Below are 12,509 nucleotides of genomic sequence, written 5' to 3' on the forward strand. Positions count from 1 at the left end.
AGTATGATGAGAGACCAGGGACATGTGCAGTATGATGAGAGATCAGGGACATGTACAGTATGATGAGAGACCAGGGACATGTGCAGTATGATGAGAAACCAGGGACATGTACAGTATGATGAGAGATCAGGGACATGTGCAGTATGATGAGAGACCAGGGACATGTACAGTATGATGAGAGATCAGGAACATGCGCAGTATGATGGGAGATCGAGGACATGTGCAGTATGATGAGAGATCAGGGACATGCGCAGTATGATGGGAGATCAAGGACATGTGCAGTATGATGAGAGACCAGGGACATGTGCAGTATGATGGGAGATCGGGGACATGTGCAGTATGATGAGAGATCAGGGACATGTGTAGTATGATGGGAGATCAGGGACATGTACAGTATGATGAGAGACCAGGGACATGTGCAGTATGATGAGAGACCAGGGACATGTGCAGTATGATGAGAGATCAGGGACATGTACAGTATGATGAGAGACCAGGGACATGTGCAGTATGATGAGAGACCAGGGACATGTACAGTATGATGAGAGATCAGGGACATGTGCAGTATGATGAGAGATCAGGGACAGGTACAGTATGATGAGAGATCAGGGACATGTGCAGTATGATGAGAGACCAGGGACATGTACAGTATGATGAGAGATCAGGAACATGCGCAGTATGATGGGAGATCGAGGACATGTGCAGTATGATGAGAGATCAGGGACATGCGCAGTATGATGGGAGATCAAGGACATGTGCAGTATGATGAGAGACCAGGGACATGTGCAGTATGATGGGAGATCGGGGACATGTGCAGTATGATGAGAGATCAGGGACATGCGCAGTATGATGTGAGATCGGGGACATGTGCAGTATGATGAGAGACCAGGGACATGTGCAGTATGATGGGAGATCGGGGACATGTGCAGTATGATGGGAGATTAGGGACATGTCCAGTATGATAGGAGATCAGGGTCATGTGCAGTATGATGAGAGATCGGGGACATGTGCAGTATGATGAGAGAACAGGGACATGTGCAGTATGATGAGAGACCAGGGACATGTGCAGTATGATGAGAGATCGGGGACATGTACAGTATGATGAGAGATCGGGGACATGTACAGTATGATGAGAGATCAGGGACATGTGCAGTATGATGAGAGATCAGGGACATGTGCAGTATGATGAGAGATCGGGGACATGTGCAGTATGATGAGAGATCGGGGACATGTACAGTATGATGAGAGACCAGGGACATGTGCAGTATGATGAAAGATCAGGAACATGTGCAGTATGATGAGAGACCAGGGACATGTGCAGTATGATGAGAGACCAGGGACATGTGCAGTATGATGAGAGATCGGGGACATGTGCAGTATGATGAGAACTCGGGGACATGTGCAGTATGATGAGAGACCAGGGACATGTGCAGTATGATGAGAGACCAGGGACATGTGCAGTATGATGAGAGATCAGGGACATGTGCAGTATGATGAGAGATCAGGGACATGTGCAGTATGATGAGAGACCAGGGACATGTGCAGTATGATGAGAGACCAGGGACATGTACAGTATGATGAAAGATCGGGGACATGTGCAGTATGATGAGAGATCAGGGACATGTGCAGTATGATGAGAGATCGGGGACATGTACAGTATGATGAGAGACCAGGGACATGTGCAGTATGATGAGAGACCAGGGACATGTACAGTATGATGACAGACTGAGGACATGTACAGTGTGATGAGAGACCAGGGACATGTGCAGTATGATGGGAGACCAGGGACATGTACAGTATGATGAGAGACTAAGGACAAGTACAGTATGATGAGAGACCAGGGACATGTGCAGTATGAAGAGACCAGGGAGATGTGCAGTATGATGGGAGATCGGGGACATGTACAGTATGATGAGAGATCAGGGACATGTACAGTATGATGAGAGATCAGGGACATGTGCAGTATGATGAGAGATCAGGGACATGTGCAGTATGATGAGAGATCAGGGACATGTGCAGTATGATGGGAGATCAGGGACATGTACAGTATGATGAGAGACCAAGGACATGTACAGTATGATGAGAGACCAGGGACATGTGCAGTATGATGAGAGACCAGGGACATGTGCAGTATGATGAGAGATCAGGGACATGTACAGTATGATGAGAGACCAAGGACATGTACAGTATGATGAGAGACCAGGGACATGTGCAGTATGATGAGAGATCGGGAACATGTGCAGTATGATGAGAGATCAGGGACATATGCAGTATGATGGGAGATCGGTGACATGTGTAGTATGATGAGAGATCAGGGACATGTGCAGTATGATGAGAGATCAGGGACATGTGTAGTATGATGAGAGATTGGGGACATGTGCAGTATGATGAGAGATCAGGGACATGTGCAGTATGATGAGAGATCGGGAACATGTGCAGTATGATGAGAGATCAGGCACATGTACAGTATGATGAGAGATCAGGGACATGTGCAGTATGATGAGAGATCAGGGACATGTGCAGTATGATGAGAGATCAGGAACATGTGCAGTATGATGAGAGATCAGGGACATGTGCATTATGATGAGACACCAGGGACATGTGCAGTATGATGGGAGATCAGGGACATGTGCAGTATGATGGGAGATCGGTGACATGTGCAGTATGATGAGAGATCAGGGACATGTGCAGTATGATGAGAGATCAGGGACATGTGCATTATGATGAGACACCAGGGACATGTGCAGTATGATGAGAGATCAGGGACATGTACAGTATGATGGGAGATCAGGGACATGTACAGTATGATGAGAGATCAGGGACATGTACAGTATGATGAGAGATCAGGGACATGTGCATTATGATGAGACACCAGGGACATGTACAGTATGATAACAGATCAGGGACATGTACAGTATGATGAGAGATCAGGGACATGTGCAGTATGATGAGAGATCAGGGACATGTGCAGTATGATGAGAGACTAGGGACATGTGCAGTATGATGAGAGATCAGGGACATGTGCAGTATGATGGGAGATCGGTGACATGTGCAGTATGATGAGAGATCAGGGACATGTGCAGTATGATGAGAGATCAGGGACGTGTGCAGTATGATGAGAGATCAGGGACATGTGCAGTATGATGAGAGACTAGGGACATGTGCAGTATGATGGGAGATCGGTGACATGTGCAGTATGATGAGAGATCAGGGACATGTGCAGTATGATGAGAGATCAGGGACGTGTGCAGTATGATGAGAGATCAGGGACATGTGCAGTATGATGAGAGACTAGGGACATGTGCAGTATGATGGGAGATCGGTGACATGTGCAGTATGATGAGAGATCAGGGACATGTGCAGTATGATGAGAGATCAGGGACATGTGCAGTATGATGAGAGACTAGGGACATGTACAGTATGATGAGAGATCAGGGACATGTGCAGTATGATGGGAGATCGGTGACATGTGCAGTATGATGAGAGATCAGGGACATGTGCAGTATGATGAGAGATCAGGGACATGTGCAGTATGATGAGAGACTAGGGACATGTACAGTATGATGAGAGATCAGGGACATGTGCAGTATGATGGGAGATCGGTGACATGTGCAGTATGATGGGAGACCAGGGACATGTGCAGTATGATGAGAGATCAGGGACGTGTGCAGTATGATGAGAGATCAGGGACATGTGCAGTATGATGGGAGATCGGTGACATGTGCAGTATGATGGGAGACCAGGGACATGTGCAGTATGATGGGAGATCAGGGACATGTGCAGTATGATGAGAGATCGGGGACATGTGCAGTATGATGAGAGATCAGGAACATGTGCAGTATGATGAGATATCAGGGACATGTGCAGTATGATGGGAGACCAGGGACATGTGCAGTATGAGACCAGGGATACTAGATAGATTTTGGCTCTAATGTTTCTTTTTGTCCTTATGTATTATCCTATTATCCAGTGCCGACAGAAAGTTCTTCCGCTAATGGAGTTCAGTGTGGAACCTGCGCGTCCGGGGCGTCTACCACGTGTAATCCTACAGCTAATATAGCCTGCAGCGGGAATGAGAATCGGTGCGTTGCCTACACTCAGACCGGTACAGGTAAGTACAGTCAAGTACAGTGGTGCCAGTCAATGGCAAATAATCATATGGGGGGGCACCTGGGGTCTTCGACCCACACTGGGCCAAACCCAGGCCCCATGTGAAGATCCGCGAAACAGGAACGGTGAATACAGTCTGCTGCTGTATACTGCGGGTATGGTGCTATATAATGGGGTCTGGTGATGTATACTGGGGTCTGGTGCTGTATACTGGGGGTCTGATGTTGTATACTGGGGGACCGGTGCAATAAAAGGGGGGTCAGGTGCTGTATACTGGGGGTCTGGTGCTGTATACTGGGGGTCTGATGTTGTATACTGGGGATCTGGTGCTGTATACTGGGGGTCTATTGCTGTATACTGGGGGTCAGTTGCTGTATACTGGGGGTCTGGTGCTGTATTCTGGGGGTCTGGTGCTATATAATGGGGGTCTGGTGCTGTATACTGGGGTCTGATGCTGTACACTGGGTGTCTGGTGCTGTACACTGGGGGTCTGATGCTGTATACTGGGGGTCTGGTGCTGTACACTGGGGGTCTGATGCTGTATACTGGGAGTCTGGTGCTGTATACTGGATGTCTGGTGCTGTATACTGGGTGTCTGGTGCTGTACACTGGGGGTCTGATGCTGTATACTGGGGGTCTGATGCTGTATACTGGGGGTCTGATGCTGTATACTGGGGGTCTGGTGCTGTATTCTGGGTGTATGGTGCTATATAATGGGGGTCTAATGCTGTATAATGGGGGTCTGGTGCTGTATTCTGGGGGTCTGGTGCTATATAATGGGGGTCTGCAGCTATTTACTGGGGGTCTGGTGCTGTATACTGGGGGTTTGGTGCTGTATTCTGGGGGTCTGGTGCTATATAATGGGGGTCTGGTGCTGTATACTGGGGGTCTGGTGCTGTATACTGGGGGTTTGGTGCTGTATAATGTGGATCTGGTGCTATATACTGGGGGTCTGCAGCTATATAATGGGGGTCTGGTGCTATATACTGGGGGTCTGGTGCTGTATACTGGGGGTCTGGTGCTATATAATGGGGGTCTGGTGCTATATACTGGGGGCTGGTGCTGTATACTGGGGGTCTGCAGCTATATACTGGGGGTCTGGTGCTGTATACTGGGGGTCTGGTGCTGTATTCTGGGGGTCTGGTGCTATATAATGGGGGTCTGGTGCTGTATACTGGGGGTCTGGTGCTGTATAATGGGGATCTGGTGCTATATACTGGGTGTCTGCAGCTATATAATGGGGGTCTGGTGCTATATACTGGGGTTCTGGTGCTGTATACTGGGGGTCTGGTGCTATATAATGGGGGTCTGGTGCTGTATACTGGGGGCTGGTGCTGTACACTGGGGGTCTGGTGCTATATAATGGGGGTCTGGTGCTGTATACTGGGGGTCTGGTGCTATATAATGGGGGTCTGGTGCTGTATACTGGGGGTCTGGTGCTGTATAATGGGGATCTGGTGCTATATACTGGGGGTCTGCAGCTATATAATGGGGGTCTGGTGCTATATACTGGGGGGTCTGGTGCTGTATACTGGGGGTCTGGTGCTATATAATGGGGGTCTGGTGCTATATACTGGGGGTCTGGTGCTGTATACTGGGGGTCTGGTGCTATATAATGGGGGTCTGGTGCTATATACTGGGGGCTGGTGCTGTATACTGGGGGTCTGCAGCTATATAATGGGGGTCTGGTGCTGTATACTGGGGGTCTGGTGCTGTATACAGGGGGTCTGGGCTTATATACTTTTAACAATATTAAAACGGAACAAAGTTTATAACAATAGGGCAATCCCACAGGGGTAGTGAGAATAAAGTGCCCAAATCATGTAAATTGTGACACAGCATCCCAATAATGGAGAGACGTTGTAGCAAAAATGGACACAAATAAAACTTAATTTTATAAGCGAGAAAAAAGTGCTGGGCAGAATAAATACATCATATCTGGTGTCATAAATACAATATAAATAATAAAGTATTATTACTACTGCTATTATTATTGTTGTTATTTTTATTTATTTATTTTCTATTTTTATTATTATTTTTTCTAATATTATTCTTATTACTACTTATACTATTATTATGGGCAGTAGTTCTTATCTTTAGTAATCTTTATTCAATCTTTCTATCCAGCAGGTACAGCTGTAATATATCAGGGCTGTGGTACTCAGTCTCTCTGTGATCTTCTGCAGTTTTCATCCTCCTATATGTGGTCCTCCCTCCAGCACAACTTCACCTGTGCCCCCTCAGGTATAGTCACTGGTGGTCTCTCCTCTGGATTCATGTTATTCTGATGAACCATTTGATGTAAAGAAAAATCCAATCATCGAATAAAGCAATGGGGCAGATTTACTTACCCGGTCCAGTCGCGATCCCGTGGCGCGTTGTCGGACGAGGATTCGGGTCTGCTGGGATTCACTAAGGTCGTGCGCCCGATATCCACCAGGCGTCGATGCTGCGCCGAGGTCCACCGTAGTTCACCTTCTTCTTCCTGGTGCATGTGAGTGCTTAAAGGGGTATTCCGGGAATATGAACGTCTGACACAAAAACCCATGATGATATAAATAAATGAATACAACAATACTCAATGTCATTAGTCACAAAACGGAGCTAAAATAATATGATTTTATGATTTACAAAATTTATGGCCTCTCTAAAGTAGGTGGAGTTATCACTAAGATGGCCGCCACTGGAAACTACAAGTCCCATGATCCTTTAGTTCTCAGTCACTCCTCCTCCCTCTTATGCTCTGCTCCCAGTGATGATGTAACAGGTTTTCTTGCTCTGTTAACTGCCATTACCACAACACCGGCCATACTGGATGCTCTGCAACCAACCAACTACAGCTAAACATAGTGGTAATCACATGACCTGCCCAGGCAGGTACAGGTCATGTGATGTGGACATGTGACCAGCAGCCATCTTCTGTCCTGCAACGGACCGCGCAGAGGAAATTAACGGACTGATTAAAGGGAAATCGGGGGGCGTGGCCGGACGAAAACCCGACGTATTCGGAAAAACCGCCGCATTTAAAAAACGAAAAAGTGTCGCTTGGGAAGCGCTTACCTTCACCTGGTCCAGCTCGGTGCATTCCGGCGCGTTCAGATGATTTTCAGCGCAGCAGCGCCACCTGGTGGACGGCGGAGAAACTACCTTCATAAATCCCGACCGGACCCGAATCCTGTGCAGAGAACGCACCGCTGGATCGCGAATGGGCCAAGTAAGTAAATCTGCCCCAATGTGTTTTATCTTCTATGTGATATGTCTCACTTGGGCTGAGGTGCTTTGCCGAATATTCATTATAGCCAAAGATTAATTACCGTATATACTCGAGTATAAACTGACCATAGAATAAGCTGATGTACCTAATTCTACCACCAAAAAACTGGGAAAACCTATTGACTTGAGTATAAGCCGAGGGTGGGAAATGCATTGGTCACGGCATCCCCAGTATATAGCAAATCAGCCCCCTATAGTATATAACCTGCCAGCCCCTGTAGTATTTAGCCTGCAAGCCCCCTGTAGCATACAGCCTACCAGTCCCTGTATTTTATAGCCTGCCAGCCCCTGCAGTATATAGCCTTCCAGCCCCCTGTAGTATATAGCCTGCCAGTCCCTGTAGTATATAGCCTGCCAACCCCCTGTTGTATACAGCCTGCCAGCCTCCTGTAGTAAACAACCTGCCCAGCCCCTCTAATATATAGTCTTCCAGCCCCTCTAGTATATAGTCTGGCAGCCCCCTGTAGTATATAGCCTGCCAGCCCCCTGTAGTATATAGCCTGCCAGCCCCCTGTAGTATATAGCCTGCCAGCCCCTGTAGTATATAGCATCCCAGCCCCCTGTAGTATATAGCCTGTCAGCCCCTGTGGTATATAGCCTGCCAGCCTCCTGTAGTATATATCCTGCCAGCCCCCTGTAGTATATAGCCTGCCAGCCCCCTGTAGTATATAGCCTGCCAGCCCCGGTAGTATATAGCCTGCAAGCCTCCTGTAGTATATATCCTGCCAGCCCCCTGTAGTATATAGCCTGCCAGCCCCCTGTAGTATATAGCCTGCCAGCCCCCTGTGGTATATAGCCTGCAAGCCTCCTGTAGTATATATCCTGCCAGCCCCCTGTAGCATATAGCCTGCCAGCCCCCTGTAGTATATAGCCTGCCAGCCCCCTGTAGTATATATCCTGCCATCCCCCTGTAGTATATAGCCTGCCAGCCCCCTGTAGCATATACCTTGAAAGCCCCTTGTAGTATATAACTTGCCAGCCCCCTGTAGTATATAGCCTGCCAGCCCCTGTAGTATATAACTTGCCAGCCCCCTGTAGTTTATAGCCTGCCAGCCCCTTGTACTATATAGACTGCCCCTTGAAGCATATAGCCTGCTCGTAAAAAAAATAAACTGGATACTCACCATTCCGATGGCCTGGGCAGCTCCTTTTCTTCATGTGCGCGGAAGGTCGTCGACAGCTCCGTGCACAAGGCCCGGCCGGTGCACTCTGTGATGTCAGCAGCGGCCTCCGGAATGGTACTCAGTTTATTTTTTTTCAATTCCCGAGTATAAGCCGAGTGGGGAATTTTAAGCACATATATGGTAATAATAAATAATAATAATTCCTTTATTTATATAGCACAAAGAGATTACACAGCGGTACACACAGCTTGTCACATCAGTACAGCACAAGGACCAAAACATTTTACATTTCATATATATTCATAGTATCATCATAGTTTATACGGTTAAGAAAAGACACCTGTCCATCAAGTTCAACCAAGGAAGGGATTCCTGTATTCATAGATATTCATAGATTCTTAGAAATGTTTACAATACTTAGGATTTTGTATATGTAAGATTAAAGGGAACCTGTCACCAGGGACCTCATTTTCACTAAAGACAGGTTACAGAAGCCCTTCACACCTGCAGTGCAAATCTGTCTTTCTGCCTTTTCTAAGCATTTGCATTACAGTATAATTGTGTGTTATAACTTACTGACAAAATCTTGGGGTAGTCACAGGGGCTGGACTTTGGTTTGGATGCATTTCAAAAAACAACATGTGGCTTGTCTGTGTTACTCACTCCTAAGAGCTCGGCCCCCACCTTTGTGCTCCTGTCTAGCTCCACCTCCTGCTGGTTCTCAGAGGTCACAGCCTGGTCAGCCTGACATCAGTGGGGGAGGGAGGAGCTGTACAGGAGCACAAACATGGAGGACGCCTGCATGTAAATATGTATGTATATTGTAATGCAAATGCTTAGAAAAGGCAGATGTGCACTGCAGGTGTCATGGGCTTTTACAATCTATCTTTAGTGAAAAATGAGGTCCCTGGTGACAGGTTCTCTTTAATCTTGAATTTATTTCATGGATCTGTCTGTACTGAAATTTTGTATTGTAAATTTTAAAGTTAGAAAAATGTAATATCCGTAAATTGAAAAAATACTATTAACATGGAATGTTCCCTGTCTCCCAAATTATAGTGGTAAGGGCTTCCTCTCGACCACTTTGCTTGGGGCTTCAGCCCTCTTTGTCTTTGTCTATTGGTTGGTCTGGCACATGGTAGGACTTTTACATGATGGGATCCCTGAGAGTCAAGGGTCCAAAACTGGACATCTAGAATGATCCAATGGTCTAGGAACAACTTACAAATGTTACAAATGTTACTATGTTGGGTGTTATATTATTCTCAGATTCGAGGACTTCAGTAGCTCCCAAAATTCACCACAATAAATGTTGTGTCTTCTAGGAAATGCTCTTTCTTGCACATCTTGTCAGAGTTTAGGTGCAGCTCAACCAACCTGTACAAATTCTTCATCTGTGCAATGTGCCGCCAATGAGCAGTGTTCCACCGCCTACCGAAAAACTGCGTCAGGTAAGTCATCCTGTCATGGACAAAAGAAGTTGAGTTTTGCTGCCACAATTCAAGTCCTTGAAAGTAGATGCCATAAATGTCACCAATTTTGTAGGCAAATAATCTTCTAACAGACAATCTAAAAGTTTGACTTCGGATCTGAACTTTGGTATATTTTAGACAACTTATTTTTGGATCTTCTATTAGTTGGCATATTTTGTGGCAGAATTTGGCTTTGAGTTGGTGCATTTTAATCAGTTGCTGGCAAACTAATGGTAATCAGCTACTCATTATACTTTCCAAGGATCTGTTTCATCTAATTAATTGTTTATTTATTTTTTATGTGCAAATTGTGTAATTGATATTATTACGAGTTCTACAACTTTTCCTACATCCAATGATTTATTGATTTATTTAACCTATTGTTATAGCAATAACATTATTATACATGACGCCAACAATTTTGAAATTCTGATTGATCAACATTTCACAGATGCCCTCAGTCCCGTTTTTATTTGACATCATTTTGTTTTATATCTTATATTTTATGTTTTATGCATTTTAGTCTCATTTCAATTGATAAACATTTCTTCCATACTTTGTGATGTGACCTGTGTGCGCCTCTTCTGACAGTCTCCTATATACTCCTATACGCTGGCAAACTAATAACATTGGTTATTAGTATACAATGGACTTGGCTGTAGGGCGGCACGGTGGCTGAGTGAGTAGCACTTCTGCCTTGCAGTGCTGGAGTCCTGGGTCAAGTCCCACTCAGGTCAACATCTGCAAAGAGTTTGTATGTTCTCTCCGTGTTTGCGTGGGTTTCCTCCGGGTTTTCCAGTTTCCTCCCACACTTCATAACATACTGATAGGTTGTTTAGATTGTGATCCCCATGGGGACAGGGAACAATTTGGCAGCTCTGTGCAGCGCTGCGTAATCTGTAGGCGCCATATAAAGAATTATTATTATTATTACCTGCTGGAAACTCATGTGCTGCCATAGTTACCCACATACCCCAGCACACAGGTCACATGTCCCTATGACATCACAGCTTTATATCAATGGGATGGGAGATAATCAGATCCACTTCTATAATATCCCAGCCTGGAAAAGAATGTCCTAGTTTGTCTACAATGACATCACGATAATGGGGTTGGGGTATGTGATGGTCTCTTGTGGAACATACCCTGTATGGTAACTTTCAGACTGATCTGTAAACTCGCTACATAGAATCTACGTTAATTGTATTTCCTTTCCTTACCACAGGTGGCGCTGTCTCCTATGATGTCATCAGAGGCTGCTCTCCATTAGAGAAGTGTAATAAGGTGGGAAGTCTGACGTATTCAGGTAAAAAACTGACGCTGGGACTCGGATGCTGCAACTCAACCACTTGCACCCCCGATCTACCGCAATGTGAGTGACTGGTAATGTACATCGCTGTCATTATAAAGTATTATAATGAATAAGAGTGGGGCGCAATAAACTTCACATTGTTTACTTGTCGGAGCGCTGCTTTTTTTAGATTTTAGATAGATTTTGGCTCTAATGTTTCTTTTTGTCCTTATGTATTATCCTATTATCCAGTGCCGACAGAAAGTTCTTCCTCTAATGGAGTTCAGTGTGGAACCTGCGAGTCCGGGGCGTCTACCACGTGTAATCCTACAGCTAATATAGCCTGCAGCGGGAATGAGAAACGTTGCGTAGCCTACACTCAGAACGGTACAGGTAAGTACATGGGTGGTACCAGTCAATAGCAGATCAACATATGGGCCATAGGGGGGGCACCTGGGGTCTTAGGCCATGTCCACCTAAACCCCATATAAAGATCCACGAAACAGGAACGGCAAAATGTCAGTGGCAAATGCTGCAATGCCCACAGGCACCCAGCACTGGCAGCCGGGGCCACTTACATCATTCATGTAACTGGTGGTGGTACATCACAGGCAGCGTCCAGAGGGCAAACCACGGGGCCGGGTTCACATTGTAGAAAAGAAGGTGGATGCTGCTCATTACGCCGGGCGAGAGGGGAAAGGTAGAAAGAGTTTTGTTATTTATTAATGCCACACTCAAGCCGTTTTGAATAAAATACCCGGGGGGCTGTAGCTATGTACTGTGGGTCTGGAGCTATATCCAGGGGGCCTAGTGCTGTATACTGGGGGTCTGGTGCTATATCATGGGAGGTTGGTTCTGTAAACTGGGGGTTTGGTGCTGTATAATGGGGATCTGGAGATATATCCAGGGGGGGCTGGTGCTACATACTGGGGGTCTGGTGCTGTATACTGGGGTACTGATGCTATATAATGGGAGTCTGGTGCTGTATACTGGGGATCTGGTGCTGTATACTGGGGGTCTGGTGCTATAAAATGGGGGTCTGGTGCTGTATACTGAGGGTCTGGTGCTATATAATGGGGGTCTGGTGCTGTATACTGGGGGTATGGTGCTATATAATGGGGGTCTGGTGCTATATACTGAGAGTCTGGTGCTATATAATGGGAGTTTGGTGCTGTATACTGGGGGTCTGGTGCTATATAATGGGGGTCTGGTGCTATATACTGAGGGTCTGGTGCTATATAA

The 12,509-nt window shown here is 46.2% G+C and overlaps 1 protein-coding gene across 2 annotated transcripts in view; it reads left to right on the plus strand.

Moving 5' to 3' along the window:
• Positions 1–12,268, plus strand: part of LOC140065500 (phospholipase A2 inhibitor NAI-like) — a 36,218-nt gene extending 23,950 nt beyond the window's left edge. The window contains exons 4-8 of one of the 2 annotated variants that reach the window (XM_072113099.1): positions 3,968–4,108; positions 6,238–6,351; positions 9,830–9,955; positions 11,202–11,348; positions 11,520–12,268. In XM_072113099.1, coding sequence (XP_071969200.1) covers positions 3,968–4,108; positions 6,238–6,351; positions 9,830–9,955; positions 11,202–11,348; positions 11,520–11,689 — 698 coding nt within the window. In that variant the 3' untranslated portion in view covers positions 11,690–12,268. Of the gene's footprint in view, positions 1–3,967; positions 4,109–6,234; positions 6,352–9,829; positions 9,956–11,201; positions 11,349–11,519 lie in introns of both variants that reach the window. The other variant, XM_072113097.1, reaches the window with a different exon arrangement.
• Positions 12,269–12,509: the final 241 nt, after the last annotated feature.

Source organism: Engystomops pustulosus, chromosome 6, assembly GCF_040894005.1.
Source record: "Engystomops pustulosus chromosome 6, aEngPut4.maternal, whole genome shotgun sequence".
NCBI classification, from domain to species: Eukaryota; Metazoa; Chordata; class Amphibia; order Anura; family Leptodactylidae; genus Engystomops; species Engystomops pustulosus.